Raw genomic sequence first — 27,139 nt, 5'->3', positions numbered from 1 at the left:
TTATATGCAGAGTACAGCATGAGAAATGCTGGGCTGGAGGAAGCACAAGCTGGAATCAACATTGCCGGGAGAAGTATCAATAACCTCAGGTATGCAGATGACACCACCCTTATGGCAGAAAGTGAAGAAGAACTAAAGAGCCTCTTGATGAAAGTGAAAGAGGAGAGTGAAAAAGTTGGCTTAAAACTCAACATTCAGAGAACTAAGATCATGGCATCTGGTCCCATCACTTCATGGGAAATAGATGGGGAAACAGTGGAAACAGTGTCAGACTTTATTTTTGGGGGCTCCAAAATCACTGCAGATGGTGACTGCAGCCATGAAATTAAAAGATGCTTACTCCTTGGAAGGGAACTTATGGCCAACCTAGACAGCATATTAAAAAGCACAGACATTACTTTGCCAACAAAGGTCCGTCTAGTCAAGGCTATGGTTTTTCCAGTGGTCATGTATGGATGTGAGAGTTGGACTGTGAAGAAAGCTGAGCACCAAAAAATTTATGCTTTTGAACTGTGGTGTTGAAGAAGACTCTTAAGAGTCCCTTGGACTGCAAGGAGATCCAACCAATCCATCCTAAAGGAGATCAGTCCTGGGTGTTCATTGGAAGGACTGATGCTGAAGCTGAAACTCCAATACTTTAGCCACCTCATGCGAAGAGTTGACTCATTGGAAAAGACCCTGATGCTGGGACGGATTGTGGACAGGAGGAGAAGAGGACGACAGAGGATGAGATGGTTGGATGGCATCACTGACTCGATGGACATGAGTTTGAGTGAACTCCAGGAGTTGGTGATGGACAGGGAGGCCTGGCGTGCTGCGATTCATGGGGTCACAAAGAGTCGGACACGACTGAGTGACTGAACTAACTGACTGAAGCCCACAGGTACACAGCTCCTAGGCATTGGAGCCAGGACTCAGATACAGTCAGTCTGTGCCCATCGTCGCTCCATGGTTCTATGGAATTATAGTGAGGCAGCTTCAGTTTAGCACCTCTGGTTTTTGGTGGTGGTGGTTAGTCACTAAGTCTCTTGTGACCCCATGGACTGTAGCCCATCAGGGTCCTCTGTCCATGGGATTTCCCAGGAAGAATACTGGAGTGGGTTGCCATTTCCTTCTCCAGAGGATCTTCCCAACCCAGGGATCAAAGCCTGGTCTCTTGCATCGCAGGCAGATTCTTTACTGACTGAGCCACCAGGGAAGCCCATGATTTTTAGGTTATAGATTCAGAATTCAAGAATTCTGCATTGTGCATGGGCTCCTGGAGGGGTACCCAGGGCTTTGGGATAGAAGATGCACCCATCAGCCCTTGGTCCTGAAGGGATTATGGTCTTGGGAGGGGCAGAAATGGGCAAGAAACAGGAAATAGCAAGTGCCACAGAGGGGTATGAGGCGCCCTGTCGACTCGGGGATGCAGCACTCATTGGAATAAAGGAATGGGGAGGCAGATTGTTGAAGAGTGGGTGATAAGTAAGGAAAAGTGTCTTTAAAGAGGCAGCTTTGATAGGTCTAAAAAGTACACCCTCGTCTGACATCCTGCAGCCAAAGTTAGCTCAGATGCTAGCATGCTGCCATGAGGGCCCTAGAAACACATCTTCTCCTGTGCAGGGGCCTCTCCCACCTTCAGACCGCTCATGAGGGGACCCTGAAGTGTGACCGAGGGTTCAGTGGTTTGGTGAGGGAATGGGTTCCAGACATTAGGCTGCAAACCTGGGCGACACGGTCATCTTAGATGTGTGCACACACTCATGGCCTCGACACACAGGGTGTTCAGAACCACACTTGAACTCAGCCTTAAGGTTGGGAACCTGATGCTCTCACTTCCCATGACTGAAAGCATCAAATGCCAACATGGAACATTTGGCTGTGAAAATGTTTGAGTTTGGTCTTGCGTTTAAATACTTTGTGGCTCTCCTGATGATTTTTTTCTTCCCTTTGGCTCTTTGCTCTTGTTTTTTTTTTTTAAGCAATGTGACTCAAGTCACCGAGTTTGCCTTAAGTCTGCCTGACAAGTGGCTGTGACTGCCAGACGCATGCTCGGGCCCAGCTCCTAGAAGCATGTGTTGCTGTGGGTTGGAGGTCCTTGGCTGGGCTGGGTCCTGGGGCCCCTTGAGAATGCTTAGTGGGGAAGTGGTACTGTATTTTTGAGGAGAGGGGTTACAAGCAGCGCTTCACTGGCTTCTGGAAAGCTAACGTTGTTTTGTATTCAGGCTGTTTTTCCTCTTTTCTCCATAAGCCCCATCTCTGCAGCCCACCCCCCAACCCCTACCAAAGGGAAAGCACGGTGTTCCACTCCCCAAGGAAATCAGAAAATGATTGTAATAAAGTCATAACCCTTCCCGTGACTCTTTAAGTTTGTGAGCTTACAGGCAGTAGGTGCTAGTGTTCTGATGTGATTTATTCTTCAGCGTCTCCACTATCCTGCTGACTGGGGAAAGAAAGTTTTAATAACCTGTCATGCAAAAAAAAATTGACACTGCTCTAAAAATAATTCTTCACCATGTGTTTTTAATCTTCATGGACCTCCCACTGCCAAAGTAAATGAGTAACGTTTTAATGTATCCATTCTTTAACATCAAAATATTAGCCTTAATTTGATTTTTTCTGTCTTCCTTTTGTCTTCATGTGAGGAGAATAAAGCTAGCAAAAAGTAACTGTGATAATTCTCCACATAGCAATTCCCCAGCAGGTGCCAAGAAATGTGCCCATCCTGTGATGGCTGGATTGGCCCTTGGCACCAGGGTGCTAAGGAGGAGGTGACGGTGCCTGGACCGACATAGGGAGCACCTTTGCATTGTGTCTCACCGACTTTAAGGGTGTACTACTTGGGGTCGTATACCCCAAGGGTATACTTACTCTAAGGGTATACTTCTCCCCTGCTTGTGTGGCCACTTTACTATTTTCTGTCAAACTCTGTTACTGTGTTCTTTTATTGCAAAGCGTTGGACATGACTTAGCAACAGTACATGGGTAGGAGGCTCTGCTGTCGAATTGAGGATGCTTTCCTCTGCAAGAAATAAAAAACCCCAACCAAACTGGCTTTAGCAGTAAAGGGAATTTTATTGGCTTGTGTTGCTGAAAAATCTAAAGGCAGACAACTTCAGGCTAGGGTGGATCCAGCCACTCCACAGGGTTCCCACAGACCTGTTTTCTTTCCATTGACCAGTGGTGCCTCTGCTTTAGATCAGGAGTGGTCCCAAGATGATGGGCAGCAGCTTTGTGGGGGGAAGAGGGGTGTCAAAGTGTCTTAACAAAAACCTTTGTCTTCACATTCTCCAAAAAAAGAATATAGTGCACAAATTGGATTAGTCTAGGTTACATGAACCATATCTATGGTTGGGGGTGGACTTGGCTTCCCAGAACCAAAAAACCCTGGTGGTAGATATTTGGGGAAGGGAATAGGAGAGAGGTGATACTAAAGAAGCAGCCAACAAATGTCTAGTGCATATGACTTATCAGTCCCTGGAGTATGAACAAAATGTACACAGGGAGACTCAGACACTGCAAGTTCAGTTCCAGACCATGTCAATAAAGCAAAGATTGCAATAAAGTGAGTCAAAAATGACTACATAAAAAAGTTGCACACTATAGTGTAGTCTCTTAGATGTGCAGTAGCATTAGAGCTAAAAAAAAAAAAAAGCAATATAGATACCTTAATTAGAAAGTATTTTATTGCAAAAAATTGCTAAACATCATCTGAGCCTTCAGCAAGTTGTAATCTTTTTTCAGGAGTAACATCAAAGATCACTGATCACAAGCTACTGTAACAAATGTAATAATCATGAAAAAGTTTGAAATACTGCAAAGACATGTGAGCAAATGCTATTGGAAAAAATGAAGCAAATAGGTTTGCTCAATATTAGATTGCTACAGACCTTCAAATTATAAAAAATATCTGTGAAGCCCATAAAGTGAAGCCCAATAAAATGAAGTATACTTGTATTTTTGTTGTTGTTGATGTGTTTTAATGAATAAGTATTTGTGCTTCCCTAGAGGCTCAGACTGTAAAGAAGCAGCCTGCAATGCAGGCTGGGGTCAATCCCTGGGTCAGGAAGATCTCCTGGAGAAGGAAATGGCAACCCACTCCAGTATTCTTGCCTGGAGAATCCCATAGACAGAGGAGCCTGGTGGGCTGCAGTCCATAGGGTCGCACAGAGTCGGACATGACTGAAGCGACTTAGTACGTGCTAGAAATACATCATTGAAGGCAGGACCCTGTATATTTTCTGCCCCTGACCCCTTGGTCCTGACCCCTTGCTTTCCTAGAACACAGGACAAGAACATGGAAGTGAGGCCCAATGGGTGGGAGCTCCTTCCTGTGGCCCCTGAATCTGAAATGGGGGAGAAGGAGGAGAACGGAGAAATGGAGGTGTTATTACCCATTTAATAAAATGTAATTCAAGAAAATAAATTTATATTCTTTGCAGCATTGTTCGTAAGGAAAGAGGCTTAAATTAATGGAGCCAAAATAGAAGAAAACTTTCTCTATTGAATTTATTAATTTCCCTCAATTTGGATGTCCTTATTTATAATCCTATTGTTCCCACCCCACCCCGTGGGAGTACATTCTTGGGGATGTAGGGTTTTAGTGAACAATAAAGAACATATATCCCCTGGAGGAGGGCTCCAGTATTCTTGCCTGTAGAATCTGATGGACAGAGGAGACTGGCGGGCTACTGTCCATGGGGCTGCAAAGAGTGGGACACAACTGAGGGTCTAAGCTCAGCACACAAGGAACGTGTAAGTTACCCGGGACCTCTTTTCCCTTCTCTCTGCAGTGGGCAGTTTGCAGTCGTGAAGAAATGCCGTGAGAAAAGCACCGGTCTACAGTATGCCGCCAAATTCATCAAGAAAAGGAGGACCAAATCCAGCCGGCGGGGCGTGAGCCGCGAGGACATCGAGCGGGAGGTCAGCATCCTGAAGGAGATCCAGCACCCCAACATCATCACCCTGCACGAGGTTTACGAGAACAAGACGGATGTCATCCTGATCCTGGAACTGTGAGTGCAGTGCTGGGGCCGGGGAGGGACACTGCTGGCTCCCAGAGGCCGGACAGCGCAGCCACCAGCCTGGGGCCTCCTTGGGGACGACTCGGCTTTGCTGAGCTTGAGAACTGGGGTGTGCGGTCTGCCCTGAGGCCCAGCTGCAGTTGTCTGGAGCCGGTCTGCACTAGCTTCCCCCCATGTGGTCGCACTTGGTTTGCCAGTGGGTCTCCAGTCTAGAGTTCTTCCTGGTTTGTCATGAGATCGTCTGTGTTCTAAGTTTCATGCTAAGCTGTAGGCATATGCTCTTCTCCTCTCACACTGTTCCTCTGCCTTCCCTCTATTTTCCTACTTCTCTTTTTCTCTTCTCTCTCTTTTTTTAAATACTTTTAATTTATTTTTTTGGCTGTGCCACACAGTATGCAGGATCTTAGTTCCCCAACCAGGAACCCATGCCTCCCTGCAGTGGAAGCATATAGTCTTCACCACTGGACAGCCAGGGAAATCTGTCTCTTCTCTTTCTTTCTCTCTTCTCTTTCCCTCTGTCTTATACACACCTCATTTTTAACTGTTGAAACTGTCGACACTCATTATATGAAAGGGTGAGATGAAGCAGAATCACTCAGGGGTGATTGCAGGACTTGTTTTTAAAGCGTTCTGCTGATTTTCTCAGGCACACCCTGTCCATCGGATGTTATTGTGGGAAACTGACTGTAGTGCATTGTTCCATGATGTGTCCCTGGCCCTGGCACCCTGCCTGAGGGCCCCACTCCCTGTGATGAATCCAGCAGCCAACAGGGGCTGGTGGGAGAGGAGAGGAAGTCATCCAAGAACATGCAGCTGGGAGTGTGTCTGGATGGTTTGGGTGGAGGACACACATTATCACCCTGGGGCCCGAGGGAGGGATGGATGGAGCAATCCTGGGTGGTTCTTAGTGATGACAGGGCCCCACCTGTTTCCTGGAGCCTCTGAAATTCAGATGGACCCTTTTGCCAGCTCAGCAGCTCCCCCTTATTTGCAGATCTCTCAGGGCTAAGAGGTGATTTTTGAGACCAGAGAAGATGGAAGTGAAGGGAGGTATACAGAGGGCTCGGCACCTCACTATGGGGACCTGTGCTTTGCAGTCACAAGGGCCTGGGATGCCCATTGCTTCTTGTCTCATCACTGGGATCGGAGCTCGTTCCTTTATGCATCTGAACAGGAACCTTCTTAACTATGAATGGGGATCAGTTAATACCTCAGAAGGGTTTTGAGGAGATATGTGAGATGAGAATATAAACATAGCTAGCAAAGTTTCTGGCTCATCTGTTGTCATTGTTCAGTCGCTTAGTCGTGTCTGATTCTTTGCAACCCCATGGACTGCAGCACGCCAGGCCTCCCTGTCTTTCACCACCTCCTGGAGTTTACTCAAACTCATGTCCATTGAGTCGATGATGCCATCCAACCATTTCGTCCTTCTCCAGCCCTCAGTCTTGCCCAGCATCAGGGTTTTTCCAGTGAGTCAGCTCTTGGCATCATGTGGCCAAAGTATTGGAGCTTCAACTTCAGCATCAGTCCTTCCAATGAATATTCAGGGTTGATTTCCTTTAGGATGGACTGGTTTGACCTCCTTGCTGTCTCAAGAGTCTTCTCCATAGATGTGTTTAATACATGTTTCTGGGAAGTTCTTAGCCTCTGCACTAGTGACATATTGGGCTTCATAGTCATTCAGGGAACTGTCCTGTGCATTGTAGGATGTTTAGCAACAGCTCTGGCTTCTACCCACCAGAGAGCATCCTCTCCCCTAGCTGTCACAACTAAAAATGCCTCCAGATGGTAACACATGTCCCCTGGGTACAGACTCTTCCCCCCTCCCCCATTGAGAACCATAGCATTAAAGGAAGAGCAGGACTCTAAGAGCACAGAGGATTAGAGGGCTGCTCAGGGTTCAGCAGAAAAAAGAGAGTAATCAGAGTGTAATCTTTCCTGTGACTTTATATGGTGATTTGAAAACTAGACAGACCCGAAATCAAAATCCAGAGCAAATCCTTTCCCATCTATGTGCTGTACTATGCTTAGTCACTCAGTCGCGTCCAACTCTTTGCAACCCCATGGACTGCAGCTCCTCCTTCTATAGGGATTCTCCAGGCAAAAATACTGGAGTGGGGTTACCATGCCCTTCTCTAGGGAATCTTCCCAACCCAGGGATCGAACCCAGGTCTCCTGCGTTGAAGATGGATTCTTTACCGTCTGAGCCACCAGATAAGCCCAAGAACACTGGAGTGGGTAGCCTATCCCTTCTCCAGGAGAACTTCCCGACCCAGGAATTGAACCAGGGTCCTCTGCATTGCAGGCAGATTCTTTACCAGCTGAGCAGCCCAGATATCTCTAAACCTAAATTTTCTCTTTTAAGGCTGTTGTCAGAGACCATGAATGCAAACTTCCTGGGAAAGAAATTATATAGAACAATGTTTTGCCATTTCAGAGAATTTCCAGGTCATGCCTGGTAAGTCAGCCTGCCCAGGTGGCTCAGTGGTAAAGGCTCTGCTGGCCAATGCAAGAGCCACAGAAGACATGGGTTTAATCCTTGGATGGAGAAGATCCCTTGGGAAAGGAAATGGCAACCCATTCCAGTATTCTTGCCTGGGAAATCCCATGGACAGAGGAACCTAGCAGGCTATAGTCCATGGGGTGGCAAAGAGTCAAACATGACTGAGTGACTGGGCATGCCTGCACGCCTAGTAACTCAAGAATGTCATCTGCTCCCTTTGTATATCAGAATGTACAAATGATGGCGAGGTGTTACTGCTGCCTGTGTGTGTATATTCTGAGTTCAACTTCTGTTGCCTGACTCCCAGTTCATAGACATTTTCCATTAGATGCATTTATCCTCTGTTTAAAGTGGATGATATGTAATTTCTTTAGCTACTTGTTTTAAAATTATTATACAGTAAATTTGGTGTTGGAGGAGAGTTGTATAATTCTATGAAAGGTAACACATGTGTAGATTTGTATAACCACCTCCCAAAGCAGGATTCAGAATAGTCCTTTTGCCCCCAAAACGCCCTTGTACTCACCCCTTAGAGTCACACCCACCTTCCACTCCATACCCTCCAGTGGCCGCTGAGCCATTGTCTATCACTATCGTTTTGTGTTTTCAAAAATTATTTAGGTAGACCTATATTCAATCTTTTGAGACCAACTTCTTTCAATCAACATAATACTTTTGAGATTCAGGTATGAGTCAGTTTTTCATTTTTAACCCTGAATAGTATTCCATTGTATGCTGTTTTTTAATCTGTTCACCCATTAAAGGACATTTGGGTTGTTTCTAGTATTTGGTGATCATGCATAAGGCTACTGTAAATATTCACATACAGATGTGTGTGTGTGGATGTAAGTTTTCATTTATTTGGGGTAAATACAATGGTGTGGGATTTCTGGGTCATGTGATGGGTACATTTAACTGTAAGAAATTGCCAAACTTTTTCTAAAGTGGCTGCACCAGTTTACAGCCTTTCCAGCAATGGGTTGGAGTTCTAGTTGTTCCATCAGTCCTTTTTATTCTCAATATCTGTTTATAATTGTAGCTGTTCAGTCAAGTGCATAGTGGCACATAGCTCTACGTAGTTTATTGCGCGGTGATCTTGAATATTGCATAGGAGCCTGGAATGTTATGTCCATGAATCAAGGCAAATTGGAAGTGGTCAAACAGGAGATGGCAAGAGTGAACGTCAACATTTTAGGAGTCAGCAAACTAAAATGGACTGACATGAGTGAATTTAACTCAGATTACCATTATAACTACTACTGTGGGCAAGAATCCCTTAGAAGAAATGAAGTAGCCATCATAGTCAACAAAAGAGTATGAAATGCAGTTCTTGGATGCAATCTCAAAAACGACAGAATGATCTCTGTTCATTTCCAAGGCAAACCACTCAATATCACAGTAATCCAAGTCTATGCCCCAACCAGTAACACTGAAGAAGCTGAAATTGAACGGTTCTATGAAGACCTACAAGACCTTCTAGAATTAACACCCAAAAAAGATGTCATTTTCATTATAGGGGACTGGAATGCAAATGTCGGAAGTCAAGAAACACCTGGAGTAACAGGCAAGTTTGACCTTAGAGTACAGAATGAAGCAGAGCAAAGACTAATAGAGTTTTGCCAAGAGAACGCACTGGTGAGAGCAAGCACTTTTTCAACAACACAAAAGAAGACTCTACACATGGACACCACCAGATGGTCAATACCAAAATCGAATTGATACATTCTTTGCAGCCAAAGGTGGAGAAACTCTATGCAGTCAGCAAAAACAAGACCAGGAGCTGACCGTGGCTCAGATCACAAACTCCTTATTGCCAAATTCAGACTTAAATTGAAGAAAGTAGGGAAAACCACTAGACCATTCAGTATGACCTAAATCAAATCCCTTACAATTTTACAGTGGAAGTGAGAAATAGATTTAAGGGATTAGATCTGATAGACAGAGTGCCTGATGGACTATGGACAGGGATCAAGACCATCTCCAAATAAAAGAAATGCAAAAAAGCAAAATGGCTCTCTGAGGAGGCCTTACAAATAGCTGTGAAAAGAAGAGAAGTGAAAAGCAAAGGAGAAAAGGAAAGATATACCCATTTGAATGCAGAGTTCTAGCAAGGAGAGATAAGAAAGACTTCCTCAGTGATCAGTACAAAGAAATAGAGGGGAAAAAATAGAATGGGAAAGATTAGAGATCTCTTCAGGAAAATTAGAGATACCAAGGGAACATTTCATGCAAAGATGGGCATAATAAAGGACAGAAGTGGTATGGACCTAACTGAAGCAGAAGAGATTAAGAAGAGGTGTCAAGAATATTCAGAAGAACTATACAGAAGAGATCTTCACAACCCAAATAATCATTATGGTATGATCACTCACCTAGAGCCAGACATCCTGGAATGTGAAGTCAAGTGGGCCTTAGGAAGCATCACTACAGACAAAGCTAGTGGAGGTGATGGAATTCCAGTTGAGCTATTTCAAATCCTACAAGACGATGCTGTGAAAGTGCTGCACTCAATATGTCAGCAAATATGGAAGAAGCAGCAGTGGCCACAGGACTGGAAAAGGTCAGTTTTCATTCCAATCCCAAAGAAAGGCAATGCCAAAGAATGCTCAAACTACCACACAATTGCATTCATCTCACACACTAGTAAAGTAAATGCTCAAAATTCTCCAAGCCAGGCTTCAACAATCTGTGAACCATGAACTTCCAGATGTTCAAGCTGGTATTAGAAAAGGCAGAGGAATCAGAGATCAAATTGCCAATATCTGCTGGATCATCGAAAAAGCAAGGGAGTTCCAGAAAAACATCTATTTCTGCTTTATTGACTATGCCAAAGCCTTTAACTGTGTGGATCACAATAAACTGTGGAAAATTCTGAAAGAGATGGGAATACCAGTCCACCTGACCTGCCTCCTGAGAAATCTGTATGCAGGTCAGGAAGCAACAGTTAGAACTGGACATGGAACAACAGACTGGTTCCAAATAGGAAAAGGAGTATGTCAAGGCTGTATATTGTTACCCTGCTTATTTAACTTATATGCAGAGTACATCATGAGAAATGCTGGGCTGGAGGAAGCACAAGCTGGAATCAAGATTGCTGGGAGAAGTATCAATAACCTCAGATATGCAGATGACACCACTCTTATGGCAGAAAGTGAAGAAGAACTAAAGAGCCTCTTGATGAAAGTGAAAGAGGAGAGTGAAAAAGTTGGCTTAAATTTCAACATTCAGAAAACTAAGATCATGGCATCTGGTTCTCACTTCATGGGAAATAGATGGGGAAACAGTGGAAACAGTGGCAGACTTCATTTTGGGGGGCTCCAAAATCACTGCAGATGGTGATTGCAACCATGAAATTAAAAGACACTTGCTCCTTGGAAGAAAAGTTATGACCTACCTAGACAGCATATTAAAAAGTAGAGACATTACTTTGCCAACAAAGGTCCGTCTAGTCAAAGCTATGGTTTTTCCAGTAATCATGTGTAGATGTGAGAGTTGGACAATAAAGAAAGCTGAGCACCTAAGAACTGATGCTTTTGAACTGTGGTGTTGGAGAAGACTCTTAAGAGTCCCTTGAACAGCAAGGAGATCCAACAAGTCCCTCCTGAAGGAAATCAGTCCTGAATATTTATTTGAAAGACTGATGCTAAAGCTGAAACTCCTATTCTTTGGCCACCTGATGCAAAGACCTGACTCCTTTGAAAAGACCCTGATGCTGGGAAAGATGGAAGGCAGGAGGAAAAGGGGATGACAGGGAATGAGATGGTTGGATGGCATCACCAACTCAATGGACATGAGTTTGAGAAAACTCCAGGAGTTGGTGATGGACAGGGAAGCCTGGCGTGCTGCAGTCCATGGGGTCGCAGAGTTGAACATGACTGAGTGACTGAACTGAACTGATCTTGAATAAAAGTTGAGTGAGCTTACAAAGAGCAGCTATTAGGTGAAAGGGGAAGGAGGGGCCTCAGGAGATGGCCTCTTCTCCAGAGTCAGACACATGTTTGTCTTCCCTGGGTGTTTGCTCCTCACAGATTTGAAAATCCCTGTGAGGTGACTGTCTTTGCTTTTTCACCCATCGGGCATGTGGGGAGCCGTGATGATTACATTTATGTGTCAACTGACTGGGCCACAGTGTGTCCCAGGATTTGGTTAAACATTATTCTGGATTGTGTCTTGAGGGTGTTTCTGGATGAGGTTAACATTTGAATTGTAGGCTGAGTAAAGTGGATTGCCCTCCCCATTGAGGGTGGGCCTCGTCTAATCAGTTGAGGGTTTGTGTGGAGCAGAAAGACTGACTTGACTCTGAATAAAAGGGAATTCCTCTGACCTGACAGCCCTTTAGCAGGTACATTGCTTTTTCCTGCCTTCACACTGAAACTAACACATTGGCTCTCCTGGGTCACCAGCTATGTCCATTCAACTCACCTTGCAGGTCTCAGCACTTGTCAGCCCGTGATGGCATGAGCCAGTTCCATAAAATACATCTCATCTCCCTTTACATATGTGCATCCTATTGGTTCTGTGTTTCTGGAGAACCCTGACTAATACAGTGATACCAAGGACTAAGGAGAGAAAATGCACTCTTGTTTTCACATCACAAGTCTGTCCCATTTTGTATATGTATTTATTTTGCCATAAAGAAATGGTTTAACTTTTAATACACTGTTCAAAATATTAGGCCTTTCTGAGTCATCTTTGCCTTTGAGAAAAGCATGCTTGTTGTAAATTCTAACAGTTTTAAAGAACGTTTAGTCATCAGTGACATATTCCATCTTCTCTTTCCTTTCTTAAGGGTGCTGGGACAAGTGGTAGTTAAGGAGAGAAAAAAAAGTAAGAATTTGTCAGAAAGTAGCCCTGCAACTCATAGTGTTGTCTTGTCTGTATCCTCTGGTTCAGTAATCTTTGAGTGTATTTTTTTTTTAACATATATTGCTTTGGGATGAATTCCATGGCAAGTAGAGCTTCCTTCAGGCTTCCTGATGAAGCGCGTTCCTTTGTTGAAACTTCTGTTACTGAAGCCTGTCTCCACGTGGATGTGTGAGTTCCCACCACCACTCTCTGGACTTGTCCTTACCACTGAGACAGAGACCCCAAACTCTCACTCCCCTCCGTATTTCATGAGCTGCGCCCAGGGATCTGGGCAAAATGAAAAAATGGTACCTTCTGTGTCCTTTGTACAGAAACTACTTGGTGTTAAAGGCACATTTGTTCAAATTCTACTCCAGGATTTGACTTAAAATTTCTGTGAGCCCTGAAAGTATTTTTGAAGAGTGACTTTTTCTCCACACGCTTCTCTGGAAACGAAGCTGATATGCTATTGCAGCTCAGCAGAGCACATACATGAATGAGGCAAACCTGAGGTCTCAAAATCACATTTTCATATCCTCCCCATCCCTTTGTTCCTTAATGAAAATCTCTTCTTGCCGTAATATGGATCACTCATGCATTGTCACGTGGGCAAGTCACTGCAAAACCTTGATCTTCAGTGCGTCATTTTATAACTTGCTCCATGACCTGGTGGAAAGTGAAGCCAAAGTCAGTGCTAATCAGAAACACTGGGTTCGAGAATTCTGTTCTGCACTTGCTGCTCAGAAACAGCTAAGTATTTCAGGCTGCGGATAATTTAGGTTCCCTCTGCCCAGACGTGTGTGCGTGCACGCTCAGTTGCTTCAGCTGTGTCCGACTCTTTGTGATCCTGTCGCCCACCAGGCTCCTCTGTCTATGAGATTCTCCAGGCAGGAATACTGGAGTGGATTGCCATGCCCTCCTCCAGGGGATCTTCCCGGCCCAGGGACTGAACTGGCATCTCTATGTCGCCTGCATTGGCAGGCAGGTTCTTTACCACTAGTGCCACCTGGGAAGCCCCTGCCCAGACATGAGTCAAGTCCAAATGCCCCTAGGGGCCAGACAGGTGACGTAAATGAGTGGGATTGGTCTGCATGGAGTCTCTGTGTTGGGTATGTATGAGGGAATGGTCAGGACTGTAGCTGATTGAAACCCTCAGCCGCTCAGCAGTGGATTGTTGCCGTGTGGGTTATTGGGTCCAGTGTTGCCAGATCTTGCAGTTTTTTTTCCAAGGAAACTCTGGTATCTAGCCTTTTAATTTTGGCAGTTAATTCATAATACTTACAAGCAGACAGAATAAAAACTTCCTAGAAGGTCACATGTGGCCTTCATAGAACTTCAGATTCTTACCTCTTTTGTGTAAGGAATAAGTATTAGCAATATGTGTGAATACAGTCAGAGATCGCCCCAGAAGGCTAGCAACTCTGTTGGAAGGGCAAGTTACACACTTAGCATTACAAAATGATTTTTTTTTAATGTACACTATGGTTTATCAGTGGTTCTCAAACTCTAGTATGCCTCAGAATCTCCTGAAGTCTTGTTAAAATATACATTATTTGTCTGCACTTCCAAGATTTGAGTCAGTGCGTCTACAGTAATGTCCAGGAATTTACAGTGCAAACAAATTCCCAGGTGATGCCGAAGCTGCTGGTCTTAGGGCTCATCTTTTGAAAAATCCATATTTTTATATATTATTGTGTGTGTGCTTGGTCACTCAGTCATGTCTGACCTTTTCCCACCAGACTTCTCTGTCCATGGGATTTCCCAGGCAAGGAGCAGGGTGCCATTTCCTCCTCCAAGGGATCTTCCCAACCCAGGGATTGAACCCACCTCTCTTGCATCTCCTGCATTGGCAGGTGGTTTCTTCACCCCTGCGCCACCTGGGAATCCCTAGGGTTCATCTTTGGAGAAGCTGTTGTAGGTTGAATTGTGTCCCCTGCGCCCAAATGATATGTTGGAGTCCTAATCCCTTTTACCACAAAATGTCCCCGTATTTGGGACTGGGGTCCTTGCAGGTGTCATTAGTTAGGATGAGGTCATCCTGGAGTGGAGCAGGCTCCTTATCCCCTGTGACTGTCATCCTTGTAAGAGGAAGACCATGTGGAGATGGAGGGTTGGAGTGATGGAATAGTAGCCTCCACACACTACTAGGGGAGAGGCCTGGAACAGATTCCCCTCCGGAACCCTCAGAAGGAGCCAAGACCTCAACTCACACCTTGCTTTCCAACACTTGGCCTCCAGAATTGGGAGACAATCCGTTTCTGTTTTTTAAGCCACCCACTGTATGGCGCTCTGTTACAGTAGCCCTAGAAAACTAATACAGAAGCACTAGTTGAATAGAAAACAACTGGGCTCCTAACTGGACTCAGAGCCCACTCACATGTTAATCTAAAATTCTGTAAGCCAGTTAATAACAAAATAAAATACCTAAGTGTGGTAGTTCCGTCGTGCAACCGAAAAACAATGGGATGTGTGAATCTTCCTCACGACTGGAGACCTGAGCAGAGGAGGACTGGAGTGGGGTAGGAGATTGTAGGTCTACCTACAGCAGGAGTGGACCTCACCCGTCACGGCCTGCTTCAGGAGGGACACCTGAGCTTTGGGTGACCTGTCTGATAGGTTACCCTGTCAACATTTTTAAAGTAAAAATCTTGGAATTGCCATGTCATATTATCACAGTGGACTGTTCCAACGAAATCAAGCTAGTTTGGGCTCTCCAACCTTAAATTTTCTCCTTTATTTGTTCTGTTTGGAATTTAAAGCTGTTGAAGGGGGGCTTCCCTGATATCTCAGTTGATAGAGAATCTGTCTGCAATGCAGGAGACCCCAGTTCTATTCCTGGGTCGGGAAGATCTGCTGGAGAAGGGATAGGCTACTCTCTCCAGCATTCTTGGGCTTCCCTTGCTCCCTTGTCTCTGCCTGCAATGCTGGAGACCTGGGTTCGATTCCTTTCTGTTAAAGAATCTGCCTGCAATGCTGGAGACCTGGGTTTGATTCCTGGGTTGGGAAGATCCCCTGGAGAAGGGTAAAGGCTACACACTCCAGTATTCTGGCCTGGAGAATTCCATGGACTGTATAATCCATGGGGTCACAGAGAGTTGGACACGACTGAGTGACTTTCACTTCACTTTATATTGGAGTAACCTTTTTCTCTCTCTTTCTCTCTGATTTTCTCTTTTTCACAGGAAATTCCGTTTAATTAGTGCAGTATGCAATGCTTTTAGCCAAGTATGGGACATGAAATTAATGCACTCTTTTTTTGCATTTAATAAAGTAAATTTTATTAGTTTCTCAATTCGGTAGAAAACACATAACATAAAATTGACCATCTTAACCACTTTTAAGTATACACTTCAGTAGTGTTATGTATTCACCTGTGCAACAAATCTGCAGAACTTTTTCATCTCGCAAAATAGAAACTCTATACCTATGGAACAACAACCCTGTTGTCTTAGCTCTTTTTTTTCCTCCACTTTGTATAAGTTAATAATTTCTGGAGTTCAGTTTGTTCATTGCAAACAACTGCTGAGTTGTATTCAAACATTTGTGCAATATTAGATCACTTTATGCGGGATCATTGTTAAGCTGGCTCACTCTCTTGTAGCCAGACTGAAATACACACCAATAAGAATATAAATATGATTTTTCCATGTGTATCAGCACAGTGGTTGCATGTGGATTGGGTTCATGCGGCCCTGTCAGCAAATCCAGAGTTGCAGGAGCCTTTCAAGAAGCAAATGCAGTGATTAAAGTGATGGTTTCAAGCTGCCGCCTAAGTGGCAACGTTATGCTAAGTTGAAAGCATTTGTAGGGAAGTAAGTGATGCTGGTAAATGGGGTGTGTCTGATGCCAGGGGCCTTCCAGCCCCCCACCCCTACTCTCTGCTGCTCTCCTGGTTCTCCCAAGATGCAAAAGCACACTCAAATTTCTTAAATGCTTTCCTTTCTTTCTTTCTTTCTTTTTTTCCTGCAGCTACATTTGTTCTCTCTTCTCTGAGCTCCAGCCAGCTCTTTTGACTTTTTGAACTCTTGTTTTTATTCACAAAGGTAATTTCAAGAACTGTTCTGGGTTACACTTTTGGCATCTGGCTCCTCAGATATCTACTATTAGGCAAGAACAGAGAACTGAAATGCATTTGGCAACAGTCGCAACCTTTCACAACAGAATTAAATTGTGTAGAATAGGTTATTTTCCACTCAGGCATTCTCTTGAGAAATAAAACCCTCTATGTATGATTTCCCCCATGCTCTTACTTCTTGCCAGTTCAGTTGAAAGTGTTTCCTTAGTGTTTATTATATGGGCATTTTTACTCACTTAAATGGCTTAGTTGATTTCCAAATGGCCTTAAAAGAAGTGGGACAAAAAAAAAAAAAGAAGTGGGGCAATGAAAGTCATAAAAGCAGACCACATATAGTATCTGTGAACTCATAGGTGTGTAGTTTTTATCATATATTTGTAATTTTAGTATCTGGCTCGATATACTCTGTGCTGTATACCTAAATTATAGGTAGTGTGTATTTGAAGTCTTTGCTTGTCTCCAAGAAAGGTGTATACTTGTTAAAGTTTGGTAAACTGGGATAACACTGCTGTCTGCCAGCCTCAGAGGCTTCCAGAGCTCCAGGGATCGGCTATTCTTAATCCCTCCTAAGGGACCACAGATTCTACTTTTTTTTTTTTCATTTATTTTTATTAGTTGGAGGCTAATTACTTTACAATATTGAAGTGGTTTTTGTCATACATTGACTTGAATTAGCCATGGATTTACATGTATTCCCCATCCCGATCCCCCCTCCCACCTCCCTCTCTACCCTCTCCCTCTGGGTCTTCCCAGTGCACCAGGCCCGAGCACTTGTCTCATGCATCCAACCTGGGCTGGTGATCTGTTTCACCATAGATAGTATACATGCTGTTCTTTTGAATCATCCCACCCTCACCTTCTCCTACTGAGTCCAAAAGTCTGTTCTGTACATTCGTGTAGATTCTACTTTATGATGATCTAGGGTACTGCAGATCCCTGGGAATCATTCATACTTCCTCTTGGAAGCTCACAGCCATGTCACAGATCTTATTATTCTTCCTGTGTTGGTTAACCCCTCTTCTCACATCAACCTGAAGAGGACGTAACAGAAGGTTACTCTGTGGAACTGTGGCTTTAACTGACCACCCCCCCACGCACCCCCCCAGGTGTTCTGGTTTCCCCTCGCTCTGTTCCTTCTGGTTTCTTCTGGGGTGGGGCCATCCCAGACACAATCACAGCCTCCGGGCAGTGCTCAGAGGCAAGTCTGCCCCCAGAGCCCAGGTCCCTGCTGGGCTGAGGGCTGCCAGCTTGCAGTCCAAGCTCAGCCCAAACCTTCAGCCTACTTTCCTCCACGCCGGTCATACAGCCCTCCACGTCCGGGCACGCTGAACCCAGAATTCTGAGGCAATGGTTGGGGGTCTGCTTTGGGGACAGGAAGCTGGGGACAGGATTGAACCCACGTCACCTACATTGGCAGGTGGATTCTTTACCACTGAGCCAGCAAGGAAGCCCTGTTCACTTGTTTTGAGGCACATCCAGTGGACGTGGATCTTTACAGACTTCCTTGAGAGACAGGATAGAGGATGAGAGAGAGGCTTCCTTGGAGAACAAAGGGACGCACACCTCATTGGAGCCTTCATTGGGTCAATCAGCCACTGCGGGGGCCCTGCTTTATGTTTTCTCATTCAGCCCTTGGACACAAGCCCAGCAGGGTGGTGTTGTCACCACCAGACCACCAGCTTTCCAGATCTGGAAAGCTATGCATGGCAGTCTACATTGAGCATTTGGGAATTCTAATTCTCAGATAGCTTCTTGGGGAGAGAAGTGTTTTATTTAAGTCCTGAAGTTCTGCTGAGCCCCTGTAGGGCTTAGCCAACAAAGCCTATCACCCATCTTTTCTAAGCTGTCATCTTTGGGGGTTGGGAGAGGGTGACTGAAATGAAAGGCCACTATGGAGCGGGGAGGACGTTCCAGGCCTGCCCCCCACCCTCTTCCTTCTCTAGGGCTGCAGTCAACTTGGACGTGACCCTGAGGGCAGCGTTGCTCACGTTCTAGTGGCTCCTGAGCCGCACCCTGCTGCTCTCAATTTCAAAGCAGTGACTCAGCAGCTTTTGAAAGCCAATCTGGACTTTGAGGACCTTTCGGTTTCTCTCTTTGGTGCTGTTTCTCCAGCATCATGTTATTCCTGCCCCTCATCTCTAAGCATTTCCATGGTGCTGGAAGAGAGCAGAAAATGCTCTCGTGTTCCCATGGGAATGATGGAGTTCAGGACACTGTTTGAGGGCTCTCGTGTGCACATTTGCCCCCCTCAATGTTTCTTTGAGCACAGGACCATGTCCTGCTTTGGCTTCCGCAGCCCCTAAGACTATTCTTGACCTAATAAATGTGTGCAGATAGGGCCAGAAGAATGCTATGTGATGGAAGAGGCACGTGTGGCTCAAGAGCCAGTTGACCGTATATTTCTCTGTGAGATGCTGATCAGCTTGCTTGGGCTTCAGGAAACATACTCTTGACTAAGGCTCTTAGAGGGTAAGGAATAACACCTTTAACGTTAGGATCTGAGTCAGTCTGGATCCTACCAGGAAGCAGATGGCACGCACAAACAGGGAAATTTGAAGAGCATTTAATAGCGACTGTTAGTAATGTGTCCAAGGGTTAAGGAAAGCCAGTGATAAGGAAGCACCCTTGAACTAGTGATAGAATGGCGCTCTCACCACCCTGAGGTCGGGGAGTGAGGAGGGGAGCAGGAGAGGGAGTGGTTTGGGGAACCTGGAAAGGATAACCTCCTGGAGAGAAAGCCCACGTGACCTGAGCTGAGCCCTCAGCAGAGGGACGGCCCTCCCTTGGCACTCTGGCAGGGGGAGTGGAGTTGCCTCCCTCTCCCTCTCTCCTGGTGCTGCCTGTTGCCAAACCAAACCAGAAGCCAATTGACAGGGGAACCTTCTCATTCCGTCTCAGTGAGCAGCCTCCTTGTACCCAAACGTGGATGGAGAAGAATATAACACAGGTCTGGAGAGGTAATCTTGCTCTGGGTTTAGAAGGATTTTTTTTTTTCTTGGTTCTCTAATCTTTTGACACTAAGTAGTTACAGTTCAAACTGCCTGGCACCACCACCTCCCCCGCCCCCGTGAAATTTATTCAGGCCTGCAAAATATACCAGTTTGTCCCTGGATGGTTAGGATCCACTTGATCTCACGCCCTTCTTTCTCATAGGCTGTGTGCCCATCACAGATTCTTAAAAAGGAAGTACTTTTTTTGAAGCATAACTCCCTTTTGTTTTTCCTGTTTTTTACTTTGTTAAAAACTCTATTGGAGTGAGGAGGTGGAGACATGGAAGGCAAGGCTCAAAGTCCTGGCTCTTTGACAGGCAGTAGTTCTCTGTTGCCAGGGCAACCCGCCTAGCAGGAGAACTGTGTTCACCCTACCTCTTTTACCCCTTGAGTGCCGCATCTTTCTCTGAAGGCACAGGAGTGGTCTTGATGCGCCTCGACACACAGGTATCTAACAGATGCACTGGGAAGGATTCCATGGAGATGGGAAGCGCTCTTTATCTGTCGCCTTCTTTTTTCATGACTTGCATTCCCTTTTCAGATCTCTTTAGTCAACTTTCCATTTCTCTACTTGCCACTGAAAGGACTCCTGCCGAAGCTTCCTGATTCACAAAATTCCATAATATATAAACAATGCATGCTATTCAACCATCACATACCAATATATTGATGTCCCTACAGCTTTATCTCTCAGCCTCTTTGCAGCTCCACGATTGCTTCTCCAGGTGCCTATCCAACATCTCCATCCGGATGGATCTTTCCAGGTACCTCAAACCTAACATGTCCTCTCTGAACTCATAATCTCGCCTTCCCCAGTCTACTTCTTCCATCTCCTTCTCTAGCTCAGTTCATGGTACCACCATCTTCCAGGTTGCCCAGCCGGGAGAGCTTAGCACCACCCTTGCTACTTCCTTCTCCCCTCAGTCCCCACTGTGCTACTCAGTCAGTCTTTCATTAAGTCCTGTGGATTCTGGTTCTGAAAGAGCTCTGAGTCCCTCTCTCTATACCATGCGCATACTTTCCCCTGACCCAGGGCCTCATTAACTCTCCCCTGAGTTATTAGAATATCCTCTAGTTTCTCTCCCATCCAACTCACCCCCAAATTTATTATAAAACAGCTACATCTCTTACTTAAAAATCTTTGATTAATAAGCATATGAAAAGATGCTCAGCATCATTCATCATTAGGTATCTCTACAAATCAAAACCGCAGTGAGACCATTTCATATCCAGTAGGATAACCATGGAGCTTGCCTGGTGGCTCAGACGGTAAAGAATCTGCCTGCACTGTGGGAGACTTGGATTCGATCCCTAGGTCAGAAAGATCCCCTGGAGAAGGAACTGGCAACTCACATCAGTATTCTTGCTGGGAGAATCCTACAGACAGAGAAGCCTGGAGGGCTGCAGCCCATGGGGTCGCAAAGAATCAGACATGACTGAATGACTAACACACACATACACAGGATGACCATAATAAAACAAAGACAATATCAAATGTTGGTGGAGGTTTTGGAGAAATTGGAACATTTTCCAAAACCTGACGTTGTAATTACAATGTTATGTAGCATGGTTACATTGTTCGTAAGAATTTAAGATGGTTCCACTACTTTGGAAAACAGTTCAGCCATTCCTCAAATGGAGAAGGAAATGGCAACCCACTCCAGTATTCTTGCCTGGAAAATCCCATGGATGGAGGAGCCTGTCAGGCTACAGTCCATGGGGTAGCAAAAAGTCAGACACAACTGAACCACTTCACTTTCTTTCTTTCTCTTTCTTTCATTCCTCAAAATGTTCGACACAGGGTTACCATTTTCATTCCTCAGATTATATCCAAGAAAAATGGAAATATATGTCCACGTAACTTACTCATGAAATATATAGCAGCATTATTCACAGTAGCCAAAAAGATTGAAACAACCCAAATATCCATCATCTGATGAATGAACAAACAAAAAATGTGGTATATCTATACAATGAATTAATTTGGCAATTAAAAAAATACAGAGGTACTAATACTTGCTTCTGTGAATGAACCTTTGAAACATTATACTAAGTGAAGCAACCAGTCTCAGAAGACCACATGTCCTGTGATCTGATGAATATGAAATGTCCAGAATAGGCAAATCCATCGAGACAGAAAGCAGATTAGCAGTTGCCTCCCAGTGTCAGGGAACTAGGCGTGGCTACCAATGGACACAAGGTGCCTTTTGGAACCATGAGAATGTTCTGAAATTAGATTATGTAATAGTTTCACACTCTGTGAATATACTAAAAACCACTAAATTGTAGGCTTTGAAAGAGTCAGTTGTATGGTATATGGGTCATATCTCAAGAAAGCTTTAGAAGACATCTCTGATGGCTGCCTCATGGCCACAGAATAAAGCCCATGATCTATAGAATGGTATAGGATTTTGAACCCGTGTCCAGCTCCCTCCTCATAGCCAACTACTTCCCCTGCACCCCTTTGCCTCTGCCCCTGTTGCCTGATTCACAGAGGATCTCTTGCCTTGATCAGATTTTGCCAGGTTCCTAGGCACCCCTCGCCTGAGTTTACGCTGTTATCTGCCACACCATACCTCGTCCACCTGGAGAATTCCAACCCATCTCTCAAAGCCTACTCACACATCACTCTCTCTGTTTGGCTTTCCTACTTGCCCTGGCTAGATTTAATTGCTTTCTTCTGTGTGTCTTTATCACCTTTGAGAAGTGTGTTGATTATAGCACATGTTGTACTATATCTTAAATGTTTGTATGGTCTCCCTGTAATGGATTGTGAGCTTTCTGGGAGCTGTGCCAGGGTATTACTTACTTATTTTTTTCATCTCAAGCCCCTAGTAGAGGAGATGAAAACAAGCGCACAGTCAGTACCTAGTAAAAGTTGCTGAAGTTGAATTCAGTCAAGGAGACTAGTGGGGACATCCTGATGAACAGCAATGAGGGGCTTTTCTAGTTAGGACAGTGGGGATAAGAAGAATTAACAAAACCAAAAGTTCTGCATCATTTGTGACCTGTGAAGGCTGCCCTCTCTCCTGAGAAAAGAGCAATCTGTCACCTTAGCTAGTTTCTATCCTGGGCCTGAATAGGACTGTGTGTTTAAGTTGAGGGATAAGCAAAGAGTAGGTAAAGAGGGATGGTTGGTGGGATTCTGTGGGAGGGGGAACTGAGAACCTACGATGTGCCTGACATTGTGAGGCTCGAGGCCAATGACAATCAGAGGTAGTTGGCTAAAATTAAAGCTGCTGATTGTCATTGGCATCTGGTATAATAATGCCCTTCACAAGGCAGGTTCTCAATAAATATTTATGCGAATGAAAAAAGAAAGCTTTTCAGAGAGTCAAAAGTCACCTTTGCCCATTATAGCATTCTGCATAGAGCCTGCCCCAGGCTGACCACACTGTTAGAAAAGAGGTCCACATCCCTTCTCCATCTTTCTTTGTCGCCTCCGGTGAGGATGACTGTCCACTCTCGACCCCCTCTTCCAAGGAGAGCCGGTTTCCTGCTTCCCTTCTCCTGCCTTCTCTCCTTGTACTGACCGAGGTGGCCAGTAGGAGGCGCTCAGCTTCCGCCCCTCCTGTGCCCGTGACTCCTGGTCTTCTGCCAGGGGTGGCCAGGTTCTTTGGAGCTCTAAGCAGGGAAGCCAAGGTAGAGCGTGACCTGAGAGCCTCCAGCCTGCTGGGTGACTATCAACTCCCTCACCTTTTCCACCTCCTCCTCCTCCAGTTCTTCTTCCTCTTCCTGAAATCCATGCTCACATTCAGGGGAAGGACCACTCTGCTCTACGCCCATTTAAATCACATCTTTCCACATTGGGGGCAGCCTGGCCCACTCTGTGCTTCAGATTGGCCTGTGCCCGCTGTGTGACAGTGGTTTTCCATCCTGGGATTTCCAGGGCATAAACAACTACGAGCAGCTTTCATCTGAGCCCTTTGGGCTGGATTGTCAGAGACAATAACCCTGGTCAAGGGGTGGGAGGGGTGGATCCCTGGGCTTCCCCAGATGATAGCCCTGCCTTCTTTGCAGCTAGACGAGACAGATTGGTTTTGGAGTCAGCCTCCATCTCTGGCTGTCCCAGCGCGGTTTTCTTCCCACTGGCCTTTTACACCGGTTACAATGGGCCAGGCTGGGGAGGTCTCCGGCTGCCCGGCTTCTCCATTTGCCCCACTTTTGATTGACCTGATTATTTCTGTGGGTCTCCAAAGCCTAGGCTGGACCCATGAAAGTAGAAAGAGGCTTGTCGGATGCTGCGCTTAGTCCTGCTGATGAGTTTCTCGTGTCTCTTTACATGAATACATTTTTTAGTTGAAGAAATCCGCGTGGACGTCCTGGAGAGAGGGGTCAGTCCGTCTTTCAGCACCTTGTCTACCAGCCCCCAGCCCCAACAGTGCTAACTCTTCCTTGCCACCTTACACTGGTGTGGAAAGCCCTGGTGTAAACAGATGAGGCTGTTCGTTGCTGGAGGTGACCACCCTTTAGGCCCAGGCAGGCACCTCTGGGCCCCATCCCCAGACACCTGGAGTCTGGGGCCCTGGTACCTCTGCATACCTGTCTCTTACCTGTGGTAACCCAGTTGGCAGGCTCCGCCACTGAACCCTGAACACTATGCCCAGGAGGCCACATGTGGCCTTTCTAGGGAGTTTCTTGCCTGAACCACCTCAGCCAGGATTTCTGCATTCCTGGGCCACCTGGGTCCTGTCTTCCTCCATCTCCTGGCCTCCCTAAGCTCCTCAGGCATGCGCAGTCTATGTGTATCACCCCCATTGTTGGCCTAGCATTTCCTGAGTATCCTCCAGACTCCGCCTCTTGCTTGAAATGTAGGACCGGGACAGTGTGCTGTCCTCGGATTGTTGACTGATGAGGGGATGAAAAGAATTAACAAATTTATTGATTAAAAAAAAATTTGTTTTTAATCTTTTGGCCGTGCCGCATGGCATGTGGGACTTTAGTTCCCTGATCAGGCCCCGAACCTGCGCCCTCTGCATTGGCGGCACAAGGTCTTAATCACTGGACCTCCAGGGAAGTCCCCTGTGCTCTGGTTCTGAATCCACCTGCATTCCCAGCACAAGCGGCTGAGGGTCTCTTCTGACCCTGGTGCCCTTCCTTGCATGCGAGTGTTTGCTTTTTCTCATCTGAGTCTGTTTATAATCTCACCTGGAGTGGGTACTTTTGACACTCCCACTCTACCCTCCCTTTCTTCTTCTCCTCCACCCCTGTTAGAACAGAGGCCTGGGCGCCTCCAGATCTGGGGCTCCTCATTACTCTAACTCAGAAACCCAAGGTTCTCCCGAAGTCATGCTGGGCTCCCAACACAGCCCTTTCTTGCACACCATTCCCTCTGTCCAAGGGCATTCTTGCATCTAGTGGAATTCTTTGGAAAGCACATTGAGTCTTTGTTCTACAGAGGTTTTCGTTCTGTATTATACCTTTTTCCTATTTTCTGCCCTAAACTGATATACTCCCTCGTTTTTAGTTTCTGGTGGGTTTCAGCTTTAAACTGATATATATTTTTTTTAATTTGGCATATTTTTATGTTCCCTCCTCCATCCATTTCTCTTTCCCATGTCCCCTTGCTCCCTATCCAGTATGGGGGGCGGGGATGCAAGTGGGGGATCAGAAAATGAGCAAGTGCTCAGAATTGGGGTGGATGGCTGTGGCTTACATTAACCTACTGCAGCTGTGATGACCACCTACGTGAGACATCCTACAGTTTGACATGTCACCCCACTGCCTGAGCAGCAGGCCTTGACACCCCAAAAGACAGCCATCAAGGTTTTCTTCTCCAGAGACCTGGTCTAACAAACCGCATCTCTGAGCCAATAGCATATTTTCAAGACTTATAATGATTTTGATCTGGTCAATGACAGAGAACAAGTAGATTTTGATTCCTGAGAGAGGAAGAAACAAAATTGGTTTTGGTTTGTTGGCTTGTTTTATAAATGCCTCATTATATTCCACATAGAGCTTCTTCAATTAAGAAAATTAGGGATTTTTTTTTTTTTTCTTAAGTACCATAGCTAGCTGAAAACTGCAGCCTCCTGTTTGGAAGCCTGCCTCAGCAAACTGTGGCTCCCTGCTTTGACCTTGAGCATGTCGTCATGTAAGTGAGGGCTTGGATAATCGCATCCGGGGACCACTCAGACTGCAGCACAATCACTCATTAGGTATTGTCCACAGCTACTGCCACCTTCTTATCAGCTGAGCGATGCAGCCTGCTCCCGTGCGTCGTGCCTGCTATATTGATAAGTCATGATGCATTTTCTGTTTACCAATCCAGCATCCTGTTTCCGTCTTGGATACTGAAAGAAAAGTCATGAGTCTGCTCTTTCATTCATGAAGGAAAGTGATTGCTTTAAAATCTTCACTTTTTTCACGGAAGCCATACTTTAATCCAGCATCACAAATTAGTCCTTGCTGACAATAGAAGGCTAGATTTTTGAAGAAGGGACCTTTGTGGGACCCCAGCTTATCTCCAAATGTGTCTTTTGTACAAGACTAGAATCTTCCTCTTCTTGCCATAGCTGGCAGAGCTAACAAGTGTGGTACCTCTTGCACAAAGCGTAGGTCCCTAAAAGCACATAGATCAGCTCACCATTTATTCAGTACCATTTCAGGTTTTACATCAGCCAGTCGTTCTCGAATCACTGGAGGTGCCATGTCCACCAGAATGCAGAGAAACTGAAATGAAATTGTTAATTCTTGAGGAGTTTGAGGGTCAGGTAGATCTACTCAGGTGGAGTGGTTACGTGGTAGGCTGGAGAGGTGAGATGAGCTAGAGCTTGTGGGAACATTTCTGAGCATCCAAGCAGGATTTTTTGATGTTTCCTGAGCAACTACTTTATGCCATACTCTGCCAAATGCTTTTCATTTAATCTCATTTAATGAGGAAGTCACAAGAAACATCAGCCTCTCTAGAAAGCTGAGTGTTAAGAGCAGACCCCCTAAGATAAGGAAGTGAAACATTTCCCCTATTCCTGGAAGCGAACTCAAGTAGCTATATTTTTTTCTAAAAAGTAATTGCAAATTACTGAGGACTTTTTTATGTGCCAGGCATTGAGCTAAGCACATTATATACATCATGTCATTTAATCCTCACAAAAGCCCAAGGAGGTAGTGTTCTGGACCCCATTCTGGGTGTCTTTTGCTGCATAACAAATGACCCCAAAGCTTAATGACCTAAAATGGAAACAGCCATTTGTTTTGATCACATGTCTGTGACGTGGGCAGGGATCAGCCATGCATGCTTTCTCTATTTCTTGAGGTGACTGCTTGGGGCTGGAGGACCCCCTTCTAGGACAGATTCCTCACGTGATAGGCAGCTGTCAGCCACGAGTTTAGCGGGGGTGTTGGTTTCACTCCGTGTGTGCCTGCCTCTCCACAAAGCCACCCAGCCTCCCCCACAACATGAAACTGGGTTCCTGGAGCAAGAATCCCAAACAAGATGGAGAAGCTGCCAGTGTCTTAAGATGGACACAGCATCAGTTCTTTTATCTTCTATTGGTCAAGCAGACACAGAGCCTGCTCAGGTTCACGGCGAGGAGACCAAGGTCATAGCTCTCAGTGGGTAGTACCAAAGCCTTGGCAGCCGTCTTTATCCTACCCGGAGCCCAGAAAGGTTAAATGCTTTGCCCTGGACCACACAGCCAATGTATAAACGGCTCCCCCGTGCTCTGCTTCTTCTAGAGCCTGTGACACTCCCAAGTTGGCTAGAGCACCTGACTAACCT

At 45.5% G+C, this 27,139-nt stretch overlaps 1 protein-coding gene across 6 annotated transcripts in view; it reads left to right on the top strand.

Annotated features, from left to right (window-relative positions):
• Window positions 1–27,139, top strand: part of DAPK1 (death associated protein kinase 1) — a 205,739-nt gene that overhangs the window by 104,446 nt on the left and 74,154 nt on the right. For all 6 annotated transcript variants that reach the window (XM_043927569.1, XM_043927564.1, XM_043927567.1 and 3 more), the window contains exon 3: window positions 4,776–4,997. In XM_043927569.1, coding sequence (XP_043783504.1) covers window positions 4,776–4,997 — 222 coding nt within the window. The remainder of the gene's footprint in view (window positions 1–4,775; window positions 4,998–27,139) is intronic.

Source organism: Cervus elaphus, chromosome 16, assembly GCF_910594005.1.
Source record: "Cervus elaphus chromosome 16, mCerEla1.1, whole genome shotgun sequence".
NCBI classification, from domain to species: domain Eukaryota; kingdom Metazoa; phylum Chordata; class Mammalia; order Artiodactyla; family Cervidae; genus Cervus; species Cervus elaphus.
The sequence above is the reverse complement of the archived record's forward strand: the minus strand, read 5'-3'. Positions and strand labels throughout refer to the sequence as shown.